This window comes from Theropithecus gelada, chromosome 2, assembly GCF_003255815.1.
Source record: "Theropithecus gelada isolate Dixy chromosome 2, Tgel_1.0, whole genome shotgun sequence".
In the NCBI taxonomy this organism is placed as follows: domain Eukaryota; kingdom Metazoa; phylum Chordata; class Mammalia; order Primates; family Cercopithecidae; genus Theropithecus; species Theropithecus gelada.
The window spans coordinates 88,165,751-88,179,029 of record NC_037669.1 but is presented as its reverse complement, the minus strand read 5'-3'; the positions used below and the strand labels follow the sequence as shown (position 1 = coordinate 88,179,029).

At 55.3% G+C, this 13,279-nt stretch overlaps 2 protein-coding genes across 11 annotated transcripts; one reads left to right on the top strand and one right to left on the bottom strand.

Moving 5' to 3' along the window:
- The first annotated feature begins 1,364 nt into the window (after nt 1-1,364).
- Nucleotides 1,365-7,181, top strand: LOC112619217 (aminoacylase-1). 7 transcript variants are annotated; one of them, XM_025377177.1, is made up of 15 exons: nt 1,365-1,671; nt 2,062-2,173; nt 3,196-3,260; nt 3,350-3,454; nt 3,841-3,935; nt 4,244-4,320; nt 4,405-4,494; nt 4,595-4,651; nt 4,980-5,053; nt 5,139-5,188; nt 5,301-5,445; nt 5,548-5,616; nt 6,516-6,595; nt 6,748-6,808; nt 6,892-7,181. In XM_025377177.1, the coding sequence occupies exons 2-15, from the start codon at nt 2,080-2,082 to the stop codon at nt 7,054-7,056; spliced, it is 1,227 nt and encodes a 408-aa protein (XP_025232962.1). In that variant the 5' UTR covers nt 1,365-1,671; nt 2,062-2,079; the 3' UTR covers nt 7,057-7,181. The 7 variants fall into 7 exon arrangements, with proteins under 7 accessions (XP_025232962.1, XP_025232964.1, XP_025232965.1 ...); XM_025377176.1 differs by having other exon boundaries at nt 1,366-1,676; XM_025377179.1 differs by lacking the exon at nt 3,196-3,260 and having other exon boundaries at nt 1,365-1,676; nt 3,390-3,454.
- A 3,072-nt stretch (nt 7,182-10,253) lies between these two features.
- On the bottom strand, nt 10,254-12,978 carry RPL29 (ribosomal protein L29). 4 transcript variants are annotated; one of them, XM_025377796.1, is made up of 4 exons: nt 12,707-12,833; nt 12,367-12,411; nt 11,985-12,049; nt 10,254-10,769 (listed from the first exon to the last, which is right to left on the bottom strand). In XM_025377796.1, the coding sequence occupies exons 2-4, from the start codon at nt 12,401-12,403 to the stop codon at nt 10,398-10,400; spliced, it is 474 nt and encodes a 157-aa protein (XP_025233581.1). In that variant the 5' UTR covers nt 12,404-12,411; nt 12,707-12,833; the 3' UTR covers nt 10,254-10,397. The 4 variants fall into 4 exon arrangements, with proteins under 4 accessions (XP_025233581.1, XP_025233580.1, XP_025233582.1 ...); XM_025377795.1 differs by having other exon boundaries at nt 12,716-12,814; XM_025377797.1 differs by having other exon boundaries at nt 12,755-12,785.
- Nucleotides 12,979-13,279: the final 301 nt, after the last annotated feature.

The following is a 13,279-nucleotide window of genomic DNA, read 5'->3' as shown; positions in this document are numbered from 1 at the left end:
AGAGTGAGACTCCATCTCTTTTTTTTTTTTTTTTTTTTGAGACGGAGTCTTGCTTTGTCGCCCAGGCTGGAGTGCAGTGGCCGGATCTCAGCTCACTGAAAGCTCCGCCTCCTGGGTTTACGCCATTCTCCTGCCTCAGCCTCCCCAGTAGCTGGGACTACAGGGGCCCGCCACCGCGCCAGGCTAGTTTTTTGTATTTTTTAGTAGAGACGGGGTTTCACCATGTTAGCCAGGATGGTCTCAATCTCCTGACCTGGTGATCCGCCCGTCTCGGCCTCCCAAAGTGCCGGGATTACAGGCTTGAGCCACCGCGCCCAGCCGAGACTCCATCTCAAAAAAAATAAATAGCTAAATAATTAGCCAGCATTGTTATGAGTTAAAGTCTATTTGCCCGCATGAATAAATAGGTAAATAATTAGCCAGCATTGTTATGAGTTAAAATCTAGTTGCCCACATGACAGAGTGAGACTGTATCAAAAAAATAACTGAATAAAGAATTAGCCAGCATTGTTATGAGTTAAAGTTCATTTGCCCTCATGTTATGTGAGAGCAGCCAAGACTTAAACCTCAGGAAAGGTGGGACAGAACCCCTCCCCCCAGCGTGCCTCCTTGGCCTAGAGATTTAAGTCTTTGTCCCTCACCCTTCCCCAAGCTGACTCAGCCCCTGGAGCAGAGGGCAGACCTGGCTGGGAGTACAAAGGGCAGCTGGGGCACAAGTGGGCAACTGCAGCTGTGGCCTACAGGGGGTCAGTGGTACACCTGTGCCTGTTTAGCCTCCCGCTCCGGTGGCTGCAGAAGAGCCAGTTTCCTCACACTGTCATCCAGGGTCACAACTGCATCCACTCACAGTGACATCATCACACCGACCCACCATCTCACACTGTCCCATACACAATCATACCCACTGATAGACTGCACACGCAGTGGCACGCTCACACCGTCACACGTGCTCTTGTCCATGCGTTTATTCCCATTTCTGGCACAGTGTCCGGGGTCGGCATGGCCAGGGGCAGAACCTCGCAGGAAGTGGAGCTCACAGTGTGGGCAGACAGATAATGACCAGTAACTTTCAGTACAAGTGGAGCTGAGGCGCTAGGAGGACCTCCCAGAGGGGCCGAGGCCTGCACAGGGTCCTGCACAGGGGAGCTGTTGCCGAGGAGCGCAGGGGCGCAGGCCGAGGGCTTTGCAGCTCTGCATCTTCAGAGACTCGGGGCGGACCCTTTTCCTCCCGCCCTATCCGGGGGTTGAAGGAGGAGGCGTCCTTAAGGGACGGGACCGTCCTGAGCTCCGGGGGCAGGAGTGGCAGGCCTGTGGTGTGGGGCGGGGCGGGCCTGTCAAGGCGGGGCCAGCCCGGAGCTCGCAGCTCACGGGGCGGCGCTGGCTGCGGCGGCCGCTGCCCGGGGGCGGGATCCTGATCTAAACCTCCAGTAATCCCGCTGAGGCCCGAACCGGAGGCGGGCGGGGACTTCCGCGCCGACGCGGCCGCAAGCGCTGGGACGACCCTCACTGGCGGTCTTTGGTCTCCGCCCCGACATCCGGCCCGGGGCACGTGGTGGGCGGACGGGGGCGGTCCTGAGCCTGCGACCTCGCAGGCGACCTCGCTGTACCCTAAGTCCAGGCCACAGTCAGGGTCGGGCGCTGGGAGGCGAGCGTGAACTCAGCGACAGGAGAGTGAGGTGGGGCCCCGTGGCTTGGAAGCCGGGCAATTGGGAGGCGTTGGGTTTTTTCCTGTTGTTGTTTTTTGAGGGATGGGGGAGTACAAGTCTTGGTTCAAACCTCGCTGGGCTACTCTGAGCTGTCCTCGAACCTCTCTGAGCCTCTCGGCTTTCTCTTCTGTAAAGTGGGCATTCTGAGCACAAACTTAATGGGGCTCTTTTGGGGGATTAAATAAGGAAATGTGCTGGAAGCAGACAGCCCAGAGTTGAAACAGAATGGGTGCTCCTTAATGGGAAATCCTACCCCTGTGGGAAATCCGGGAGCCGCCGTAGGGACGGGCTGTGTGCAGGAGCGCACCGGGTCCAGGGGCTGGGAGGGGTAGTTAGCCATTCACTTTGCTCCCAGCTCACCACGCGCAGCGCCATGACCAGCAAGGGTCCCGAGGAGGAGCATCCATCAGTGACGCTCTTCCGCCAGTACCTGCGCATCCGCACCGTCCAGCCCAAGCCTGACTATGGTGAGAAGACGGTGGTTCCAGAGCCTGTGACGGGGCCTTACGGACGGGGACTGTGCTCTAAACCAGCCTCCAACACCTGTCACCCAGCTGAGCCCCCCTCTGCTGTCCCAAATGGCTCCCCAACCCCTCCAGTCATTGCCCAAGTAAATAGACTGAGGCAGCCCCTCCAGGTTATGGAGGAATCCTTTCCCCAGACGCTCTGCTGCTGCCCAAGGTTACTCATGGCAGCTGGTTAAAGAAAAACTTCACGTCACTCCCCAGGGCAGGAGTGGTGGGGGAATCCTCAGGCAGCCACAGGGGAAGGAGAAGCCCTCCAGAAGCCCACTGAGGCTGGACAAAGGCCACAGCCCTTAGGGAATCAAGCTTGGTGGTTAGGGCCTGGGAGGTGGCTCCTGCCTTTTATCCCAGCGCTTCAGGAGGTTGAGGCTGGCAGATTGCTTGGGCCCAGGAGTTCAAGACTGGCTTGGGCAACATGGCAAGACTCTGTCTCTACAGAAAAATACAAAAATTAGTCAGGAACGGTGGCGCACCTGTAGTCCCAGCTACTCCGGAGGTTGAGGTGGGAGGATCACTTGAGCCTGGGAAGTCGAGGTTGCAGTGGAGCCGAGATCGCACCGCTTCACTCCAGCCTTGATGACAGAGTGAGACCCTGTCCCAAAAAAAAAAAAAAAAACAAAACAAAAACTTGGTGACTGGGAATTCTGAACGTGGGCCCAAATTCCTCCTTTGTGATTAATCAGCTGAGATATGGTGGGTGAATCTCTTCATGTCATCTTTCCCATATTTAAGGAAGATAACACCTTCCTCCAACGCTGGACGTCCCCCTGGCCTTCCAGAAAGGGTCACTGAATAGCCAAAAATATCTTCTTTCTTGGGGATGGAAATGCAAGTGTCTCTGAGGGATATGGAGTGTGTTGGGGAGGCAGCAGCCCATTTCTGGGTGTGCTCCCTTCTCCGGGCTGCCTGGGCTGGTGGGAAGCTGTGAGTAGGCAGAAGCAGCCCCAGACACTCTGTGCCTCCAGGAGCTGCTGTGGCCTTCTTTGAGGAGAGAGCCCGCCAGCTGGGCCTGGGCTGTCAGAAAGTGGAGGTGAGCCTGGGGCCCTAAGCAGGGAAGGGAGGTGGGCCTGGGCACTTCCTCACCCTGCTCAGACCACCTCCCCTCCTGACCATCTCCAGGTGGCACCTGGCTATGTGGTGACCGTGTTGACCTGGCCAGGCACCAACCCTGCACTCTCCTCCATCTTGCTCAACTCCCACACGGATGTGGTGCCTGTCTTCAAGGTGTGTAAGGGCCTGGGACGGTGGGCATTGCAGACGTTGGGGACAGACATGATGCAGACCCCAGGATCCAGCCTCAGGGAGCGCATGGTCCTGGTCCCAGTCCTGGCACTGACTTTCAACATCCTTATGACATTACACCACTCAAGCAGCCTTCGTCCAGCAACAAGATCTGGGCCAGAGTGGGGTAGGGACTAGGGGGTGGGAAGCAGGAGACAGTGATGGGGGATGGCAATCAGCTGCCTTCTTCAGCCCCCGTCTTTCCTCCCCCACCACTCCACCTGTCACTCCAACCCTATGGTGGGCTCCTAGGGAAGGGCCACTGTTGACCAGAGTGGATTAATGGCTAAATTGGAGGTTTGGGCCCCTCTTCCCATCCCTGCCCCCAGGAACATTGGAGTCACGACCCCTTTGAGGCCTTCAAGGATTCTGAGGGCTACATCTATGCCAGGGGTGCCCAAGACATGAAGTGCGTCAGCATCCAGTGAGTGTCCTCCATTCCCGCTCCTCCACAATGTCCCCACTGGTCTAGTGGATTGACCCAGGACCTGGAGGGGTGATTGGAGAAACTTAAGGCCAAGGGACACCTTGACCCCTTGGACAGGAATTACTACCATGACCATTGCATCGATAGGGAGATGCAGCCCAGAGAGAAGCATGGACTTTCTGGAGTCCCTATCAGGGTGTGGCAGGGTAAAGTCCAGGGCACAGGACTCCACCCTGCTGACCCTGCCTGCCGGGCCAGCCTGAGCATCTGGTGGCTCCCCCAGCACCTGGCTTATGCCCCCTCAGGTACCTGGAGGCTGTGAGGAGGCTGAAGGTGGAGGGCCACCGGTTCCCCAGAACCATCCACATGACCTTTGTGCCTGGTAGGAGTGGTTCAGATACCTCTGGGAAAGGGGAGGGTGGGGGTGGGGCAGCCTCCTCATCTCATGGCCCTGCTGCTTTTACAGATGAGGAGGTTGGGGGTCACCAAGGCATGGAGCTGTTCGTGCAGCGGCCTGAGTTCCACGCCCTGAGGGCAGGATTTGCCCTGGATGAGGGTGAGCAGGTTGGCAAGCTGATGAGCAGCCAGGCAGGGAGTAGGAGGCTGCTAGTGGGGACTGGGCTGCTCCACCCTCTGAACCCCCTTTCCCTCCTCAGGCATAGCCAACCCCACTGATGCCTTCACTGTCTTTTATAGTGAGCGGAGTCCCTGGTGTAAGTATGAGCTTGGAGGGAGGGCTCACTCTACAGGTGGGAGGCTAGGCCAGAAAGGGCACGGTCCTATGAAGAGTTGCACAGCAAAAGTTGAGGCCTGAGAAGGCCTCGAACCCAGAGCCTCTGCCTCCCAGCTCTTTCCTATCTGAGCTTCTCTGAGGGCAAGCCCTGACTGGGCAGAAACAAGCTGTACGCTATGGGCCCTGAGCGGGGACAGGACCCTGCCAGAGGAGCCTGGAATGAGGGGGAGACCTGGGTCCACCCCAGGGCAGATTGTTTCTCCAGCCCCTCATGCTGAAGACACTCCCTTCCCCCTACACCTCCCCAGGGGTGCGGGTCACCAGCACTGGGAGGCCAGGCCATGGCTCGCTCTTCATCGAGGACACAGCAGCAGAGAAGCTGGTACGTGGCACCCCGGGAGGGAGTCTGGGAGTTCAGGAGGCTCTATCCTGAGACCACTGTCCCATTTAACCTCATATTCTCGTAGCACAAGGTTGTGAGCTCCATCCTGGCATTCCGGGAGAAGGAATGGCAGAGGTGAGGCAGTCTGGGAAGCGGTGGGGTGGCTCTGGGAGGCGGTACCACAGAGGATAGAGTCTGAGCCACCTCTTTTATCTGTTGCTGCTGCTTCCCTGTCCCCACACCACAGGCTGCAGTCAAACCCCCACCTGAAAGAGGGGGCTGTGACGTCCGTGAACCTGACTAAGCTAGAGGGTGGCGTGGCCTATAACGTGGTACCTGCCACCATGAGCGCCAGCTTTGACTTCCGTGTGGCACCGGATGTGGACTTCAAGGTGCCACCTCCACCTGGGTTTGGAGGAAGGATCCTGGGTCCTCAGTCTTGTCCTAGAGGCCTCTGGAAAGCCTGAGGGATCAGCTCATCTTCCTTCTCTTAGGCTTTTGAGGAGCAGCTGCAGAGCTGGTGCCAGGCAGCTGGCGAGGGGGTCACCTTAGAGTTTGCTCAGGTATGGACTTGGGACATGTGATGGGAGAGTGTGGGAGCTGGAGGAGACCCAAGTGTGCAACAGTGGAGTGTGTGCTTGGTGTGTCTGCATATGTCTGGGCATTTCTTTATCTGTGATAGACACATTTTATTCCAACAAGCATTAGTTTCTAGATGCTACTGTGGGTGCTGGGGAATGCTGTGGGGAATAAAATTAGGCACAGTTCACGCCCCTGTATGGTGAAACAGGGAAATATAAATCAAACATTTATATGCTATTACTTTTTTCTGAGAGAGTCTCACTCCGTCACCCAGGCTGCAGTGCAGTGGCACAATCTGGGCTCACCTCCGCCTCCCAGGTTCAAGCAATTCTCGTGCCTCAGCCTCCAGAGTAGCTGGGATTACAGGCACCTGCCACCATACCCAGCTAATTTTTGCATTTTTAGTAGAGACAGGGTTTCACCGTGTTGGCCAGGCTTGTCTCGAACTCCTGGCCTCCAGTGGTCCACCCACCTTGGCCTCGCAAAGTACTGGGATTACAGGCATGAGCCACTGTGCCCAGCTGTACTTTTATATAATACATGTGGTACAGAAAAGCGTGGCCCCTTGCACTCTGAAAACCTCTAACTGGAGTATCCAACTAGTCTGAGGTCTCGGGGAGCCATCTTGAGGAAGGGGCACTTGGGCTAGGATCTGAAGGATGGCCCAGGAGGTAAGTAGATGGAGAGTGGGAACATCCCAGACCTAGGACATTTGAGGGGCTGAAAGAGGATCTGTGGCCGGACTGGCCACCCAGATGTCTGGGTAGGTGAAGGAGTGGGGGTGGGGAGGTGTTCTGTGCCAGGCACAGCCCACTCTATGGGAAATAGGGCAACATGCCCAGGCCCATGTCCTGATCCTGCCATCCTTCCCGTCCCTCAGAAGTGGATGCACCCCCAAGTGACACCTACTGATGACTCAAACCCCTGGTGGGCAGCTTTTAGCCGGGTCTGCAAGGACATGTGAGCACACTGGCCAGCTCTCCTCACAGCCCAGCCCCCTACTCCTCTCCTTCCTGCTGCCCCCTCCCTTCTCCTGCCTCTCTCCCACCTTCCCTTGCCCCTTCAATTCTTCCCTTTCTCCCTCTCCATTCATCAGGCTCTTTCTCCTATAGGAACCTCTCTCTGGAGCCTGAGATCATGCCTGCTGCCACTGACAGCCGCTTTATCCGTGCGGTGAGCCACTTGCATGGAGTGCCTGGGCAGTGGACTGGGCCTGAGGCTGCCTTTCCCTTAATGGCTCCTCCTCGCCCCTGCAGGTGGGGGTCCCAGCTCTAGGCTTCTCACCCTTGAACCGCACACCTGTGCTACTGCACGACCACGATGAACGGCTGCATGAGGCTGTGTTCCTCCGTGGGGTGGACATATATACACGCCTGCTGCCTGCCCTTGCCAGTGTGCCTGCCCTGCCCAGTGAGAGCTGAGCCCTGGAACTCCTCAACCTTTGCCCCTGGGGCTTCCATCCCAACCAGTGCCAAGGACCTCCTCTTCCCCCTTCCAAATAATAAAGTCTACGGACAGGGCTGTCTCTGAATTACTAACAGCAAGGCACTCGTGGAGCAAGAATTTTCCTTTCCTTGGGGACATGTTACCATCTCCATTTCACAGATGAGGAAACTGAGCCTGGCTGTGAGCACTTCCCCACTACCCCACACTGCTCTGTGCGCCTTGATACAGCACACCCATTCGGTACCATCCAGCCATGTCTGTGCCTAGCAAGAAAGGGCCACAGTTCCTATTTCAGTGGCCACCATACTTAGTTCTGACCTGTCAGAGATTCCATTCCAATCGAAGGGGGATACTAAGGACCTCAGGAACCACTCCCATCTTCCTGGGTGTACATCTGGGATCCTAAGACAGGACCAGAATAGTACCAGCTGGGCCCCTGCCAGATGAGGGGCAGGCAGAGGGCCAACGGTGACTGCTGGCCCTTGTCAAAACCTGTACACCGTTGTATTGGCAGCAGGGGCCACAGAGGGGCAGGGGCCCTGTTAGACTAGGTCAGTTCATCTTAGGGGCCTCAGCACCCTGGATCTGTGTGTACAGAGGCCTAGGAGGTGGGTTTCCGTGTCAGCCTTGCTAGGACCCCAGGCTTTACCATGAGTAAACTAGTAAACTATGGCCCCAAGAGCAGAGCCTGATCTAGCCAGATCTGCTCTATCCTGTTCTGACTTCCCTGAGCATGGGGCAGGGGAGATGGGTGGGTTGGGGGTGGTTGGATTTTTTGATTCTAGTTGTAGCCAGAAGAGAAGTCCAGAGCCTGGCTGCGGACTGCAGGCTTAGTACTAATAGAAATAACAATGACTCCTGCTCACAGTTGACAAGGAGCCAGGACTTAGACTGGTTTTTTTTTTTTTTTTTGAGGCGGAGTCTTGCTCTGTCACCCAGGCTGGAGTGCAGTGGTACGACCTGGGCTCACTGCAAGCTCCATCTCCTGGGTTCACGCCATTCTGCCTCAGCCTCCTAAGTAGCTGGGACTAAGGCCCCCGCCACCGTGCCCAGCTTACTTTTTGTATTTTTAGTAGAGATGGGGTTTCACATCTGCCTCCCGGGTTCAAGGGATTCTCCTGCCTCAGCCTCCCAAGTAGCTGGGACTACATGTCCACGCCACCATGCCTGGCTAATTTTTGTATTTTTAGTAGAGACAGGGTTTCACCAAGTTTAGCAGGATGTTTTCGATCTCTTGTCCTCAGGGGATCTGCCCGCCTCGGCCTCCCAAAGTGCTGCGTTTACAGGCGTGAGCCACCGTACCCGGCCTAGACTGGCTTACTTTACATTGAACCCGTACAGCAGTCTTGTGATGGATGCCAGGTCCCACTAGCAATGCAGAAACAGGTTTCACTGGCCAGGTGCAGTGGCTCATGCCTGTAATCCTAACACTTTGGGAGGCTGAGGCGGGCGGACTGCCTGAGCTCAGGAGTTCAAGACCCAACATGGGCAACATGGCAAAACCCCGTCTCTACTGAAAAAACAAAAAAATTAGCCAGGTGTGGTGGCATGTGCCTATAGTCAGGAGGCTGATTCTAGAGAATCGCCTGAACCCAGGGGATGGAGGTTGCAGTGAGCCGAGATTACGCCACTGCATTCCAGCCTGGACGACAGAGCGAGACTCTCTCAAAAGAATTAAGAAACACGTTCCACTAATATAGTTTGCCTTAGACGACAGAGCTTGGAGGTGCATGAGTTGAGACTCAAGAACTGGAAATTTGTGCTTCCTGAGCACAAGGCAGATTCCATGTAGAAGCTGGAGGCTGAAGGCAGCAGCTGGGTGTGATCTTAAGCCCAGTTGAAGCCCTGACCTGGCCTCCCCCTCAGACTGGCACTTGGTAAAGGGATCACTTTTTTCATGGCAGGAACACTTGGGACCTCACTTTGGAAGTCATCAACTTGGTGGCCTGTCTGGGCCAAACCATCTTCAGAACACAACCTGCTCCTGCTCCTGCTCCCTTTCAACCCCATGTCTACCTGACAGGCCTTGGCAAGGGGCAGTTGGCCTCCCAGAGACTGCCAGGATTACAGTCAAGAGCTAGCAGTCCCAGCCCTGGTTGGGCAACTGAAGCCTCCTAGGGCCCCACATGGACTGCCTAGGATCAAATGCTACCCCCACCCCTTCCCAGCTTCATTATCTTCAATATTTTCTCACCAGTGAAACAAAGATAATCATAATATCTACTTCGGAATTAGGGGATCACATGCCATGGGCTGCACCTGCTGCTGTAGCATAACAGCACCCCTTTTTAAGTTTCCACACTGTCCAAGGCTGGTTTTGAGGATTAAGTGCAGCTGGGAAGTGCCCACCTGGTGCCTTCTATAGGAAGCCTCCACAAATGCTTATTTTACTACTTGCTTCACTGACTGCTGAGGATGAAGACCTCTATGTGAAGCAGCTGACTCAGGGGCACAGCAGGGTCAGAACCAGTCATGGGAGTAAAGCAGTGCCACCACCATCTGCCTTCCTGGATCCCTAGCTGTTGGGGAACTAACATAGCCCAGAGCAGTGGATGCTGACCAGGTGCACCGAAATAACCCAAGTCTGGGACACCTCAGGCCAGAGTGCAGAGCTGCTCAGCGGGGCCCCTTCCCCTTCCTCGGAGTATGCGTTAAGACCTCATGAGGACGTTTATGATTTCTCCCTTTGGGCCAGGCGCACTGGCTCATGCCTGTAATCCCAGCACTTTGGGAGGCTGAGGCAGGCGGATCACAAGGTCAGGAGATCGAGACCATCCTGGCTAACATGGTGAAACCCCATCTCTACTAAAAATACAAAAACAAAATTAGCTGGGTGTGGTGGCAGGTGCCTTTAGTCCGAACCACTTGGGAGGCTGAGGCAGGAGAATGGCGTGAACTGAGGCGGCGGAGCTTGCAGTGAGGTTAGATGGCGTCACTGCAGTCCAGCCTGGATGAGAGGAGACTGTCTAAAAAAAAAATATTACTCCCTTTGCTCGGCAACTTACAGTCCAGCAAGCAATGTGCCCGAGCTTCCCAAAAGCCCTCAATCATTTCTCATTCATTAGGTCCTCCTCTTGCACTACACGGCCCCATCTCCTGACTCCCACCCACCCACCACCACCCACATACTCATGTCTTCTCCCACACCAACAGATGGAGCAACCAAACCCAGTCCCAGGATCATAGAGGCTAACAAATCCTGCCTCAGGTTTATTTGTACAAAAAGCACAGGAGGACCCCAGCCCCATGCAGATGGCAGCCCAGAGGTGGGGGGTCGCACCAGTCCTTCTGTCCTCACGTTGGCAGACAGAGATACCTACTCTGTAGCCTTTGTAGTGGCCTGGGCACCTTTGGGAGCCTGAGCTGGAATTGAAGCTGGAGCTGCAGCCTGGGCCTTGGTTTGATCCTTGGCCTTGGCCTTGGCCTTTGGCCGGCACAGCCGGAGCCCCTTGGCAATGCGAGCACGAGCACGCTTCCCAAGCTTGGGGTGGGCAATGTAGGCAAGTCGATCAAGCTTGCGGCTGACACCCTTTGGGATCTTGGGCTTAACCTCCTTGGGCTTTACGAGGGCCTTGACAGCCTCAGCACGTGCACTCATGGCCTTGGCATTGTTGGCCTGCATCTTCTTTAGGCCCTTCTTGTTGTGCTTCTTGGCAAAGCGCATGTTCCTCAGGAACTTGGGGTCCACCTGAAAAGCAGGAAAGGTACAGGTGGCAGCATGTGGGTCCCCAAGTCTCTCACTGATGCCTCTCTCCATAGGGGTACCCAGTATTCTAAAGACAGCATCAAGTCAACCTCAAATGTGGAAATACCGAACCTCCTGAAACTATTTCCAGAAAAAGGGTACCACCACCCCAGGGAGCCGATACTGCACCTGGGTAATGCTGTACAGACCTCCTTCAAGAACAAAATTACAAGCCGCTTTGCTGCCCTGTCTGCCAAGGTTGCGGGGTTTCAACTTCCTACAGCAAGGGTTCCACCAAGTTTCTTCCTGACATCCTCTCAGGGACACCCCCACTCCCATCTTTAGAAAAAGGTGTCAATTAAATACCAAGTCTGGTCCAAAAGACTTATAGCCGAGGCAGAATATGGGGAAACCGAGGCACAGAGTTTGTGATTTTTTTTTTTTTTTTTTTTGAGACGGAGTCTTGCTCAGACGCCCAGGCTGGAGTGTGGTGGCGCGATCTTGGCTCACTGCAAGCTCCGCCTCCCGGGTTCACGCAATTCTCTTGCCTCAGCCTCCCAAGTAGCTGGGACTACAGGCGTCCGCCACCACGCCCAGCTAAATTTTTGGTTATTTTTAGTAGAGACAGGGTTTCACCGTGTTAGCCAGGATGGTCTCAATCTCCTGACCTCGTGATCCACCCGTCTCAGCCTCCCAAAGTACTGGGATTACAGTCGTGAGCCACCACGCCCGGCCAGAGTTTGTGATTTACTCCACAGAACAGAGAGCAAAAGGGGAGGAACAGACTGGGGACACGCTCAGCCGTCCCCTAGACCCTCCAGCCTTCTTGGCTAATTCTTAGAACTCCCTGACACAGGAAGAGAAGCTGACCCCAAGCACAGCACTGGGTCGGATCGAGGTCATAAGGCTGGTCAGTGTGGGAATGTGCCCTGAACACACTCAGACAAGGCCACTCCTTACCCTAAATGCCACTGCCAAGCAAGGGAGATGGCCAGGAGCAGGTTATGCCCTGACCAGAGGGTTACACTTCAGGCTGGGGAAGACCAAGGAAAGCTTTATTATGGGTCTGGTAGCGTAGAAAAAGGAATTGCAGGCTTTGGCTAGGCCAGTTAGGCTCTGCTCAGGCAGAAGCCAAAGTAAGAGAAAAACTACATGAAAGGCCTTGACTGTGCACCTGGAACCAAGAAAAGACACTTCCACGTGATTCAGTGCACTCACCCCCTTAAGAGATTCGTATCTTTGTGATCGGGGTTTCTTGATACCATTTCTGTGCCATTTTCGGGCTGTGGGAGAAAAAAGGGAATTAAGCCAACAAAGAACTTTCCTCTGATAAAGACCACCCAACATCACAGCTGGCAAGTCTGGGAGAACCAACGCTTCCTACAGCAGCTACGCTTGAGATATGGGAAACCCTTACTACTAAATGCAAAACACTGTGTATCTCAAGTGGATCTCTAAACCTATAACCCTAAAGTTATTACTGGGTGAAATCAATCAGCCTCAGGCCCACAATGGAAACGTGCCCCTTCATCCCTGCCCCAGTTTGCCTGAACCAGTCCTTGCCAAGGTCTGGGATGTAGACACGGCCCGAAAAACTTACACTGGTTGTGTGTGGTGTGGTTCTTGGACTTGGCCATGTCTGCACCTAGAAGACAAAAGTGGAGATCAGGGTTAGGGGCTCTCCAGGCTGGGCCACCTCTGCCCACCCGGCCCCCGCCCGACCCATCTGGTGGAACGTGAGACCAGAAGCCAGAAACGAACCTGCAGACAGAATATGTGCAGCCTCCACCAGTCTCGACTTACTCTGCACGACCCGACGCCAGTCCCTGACTCCCAAACCCACGTAATGATGCCCTGAAATCAACTCCTTACCCCCGGAAAGCTGCGTTCCCCAATAAAGTGGCTTTCCCTGCCATTCCCCTCTTAGGACCTAGAAACACCATTCCCACCCCGCAGCCTTCGCTCCCCACAGACACACAGTCGGTCACCCGTCCTCTCCGCAGCCTGCGCCCCGCCGCCGCTCGTAAGTCGCGGATGGCATCGGATGCCGCGCGGCCAACACTTACCTTTAGCCGCGGCTCCCGAAGCGCCTAGAACCGGAAGAGAAAGGGGCTGCGGTGCAGCACGGGAAATAGGGTCAATAACGCCGGAAAGTACTACTGAAAAGGCTTCCCTCCGCTCCGGGAAGAAAAGTTCCGAGGCCCGGAAGAACCAAGCCGGACGTGGAGGCAGTGCTACGAGCTCGCCTCCGCCCCCTTCAGGCTACCTCTTCACCTCTCTGTTTCTCCAGGACCTGGCTCTTAAGTCTTATTCAAGATCCTGAAAGAGAAAGAAGTCCTTCAGGGATCGATGTTAGGCAAGGAGATCTGTGTTCTTTTTTTTTTTTTTTTTTTTTTTGAGACGGAGTTTCGCTCTTCCACCCAGGCTAGAGTTCAATGGCACGATCTCGGCCCACCGCAACCTCCGCCTTCTACTGCACCTGGCCGATCTGTGTTCCTAAAAGCACCCCTGTA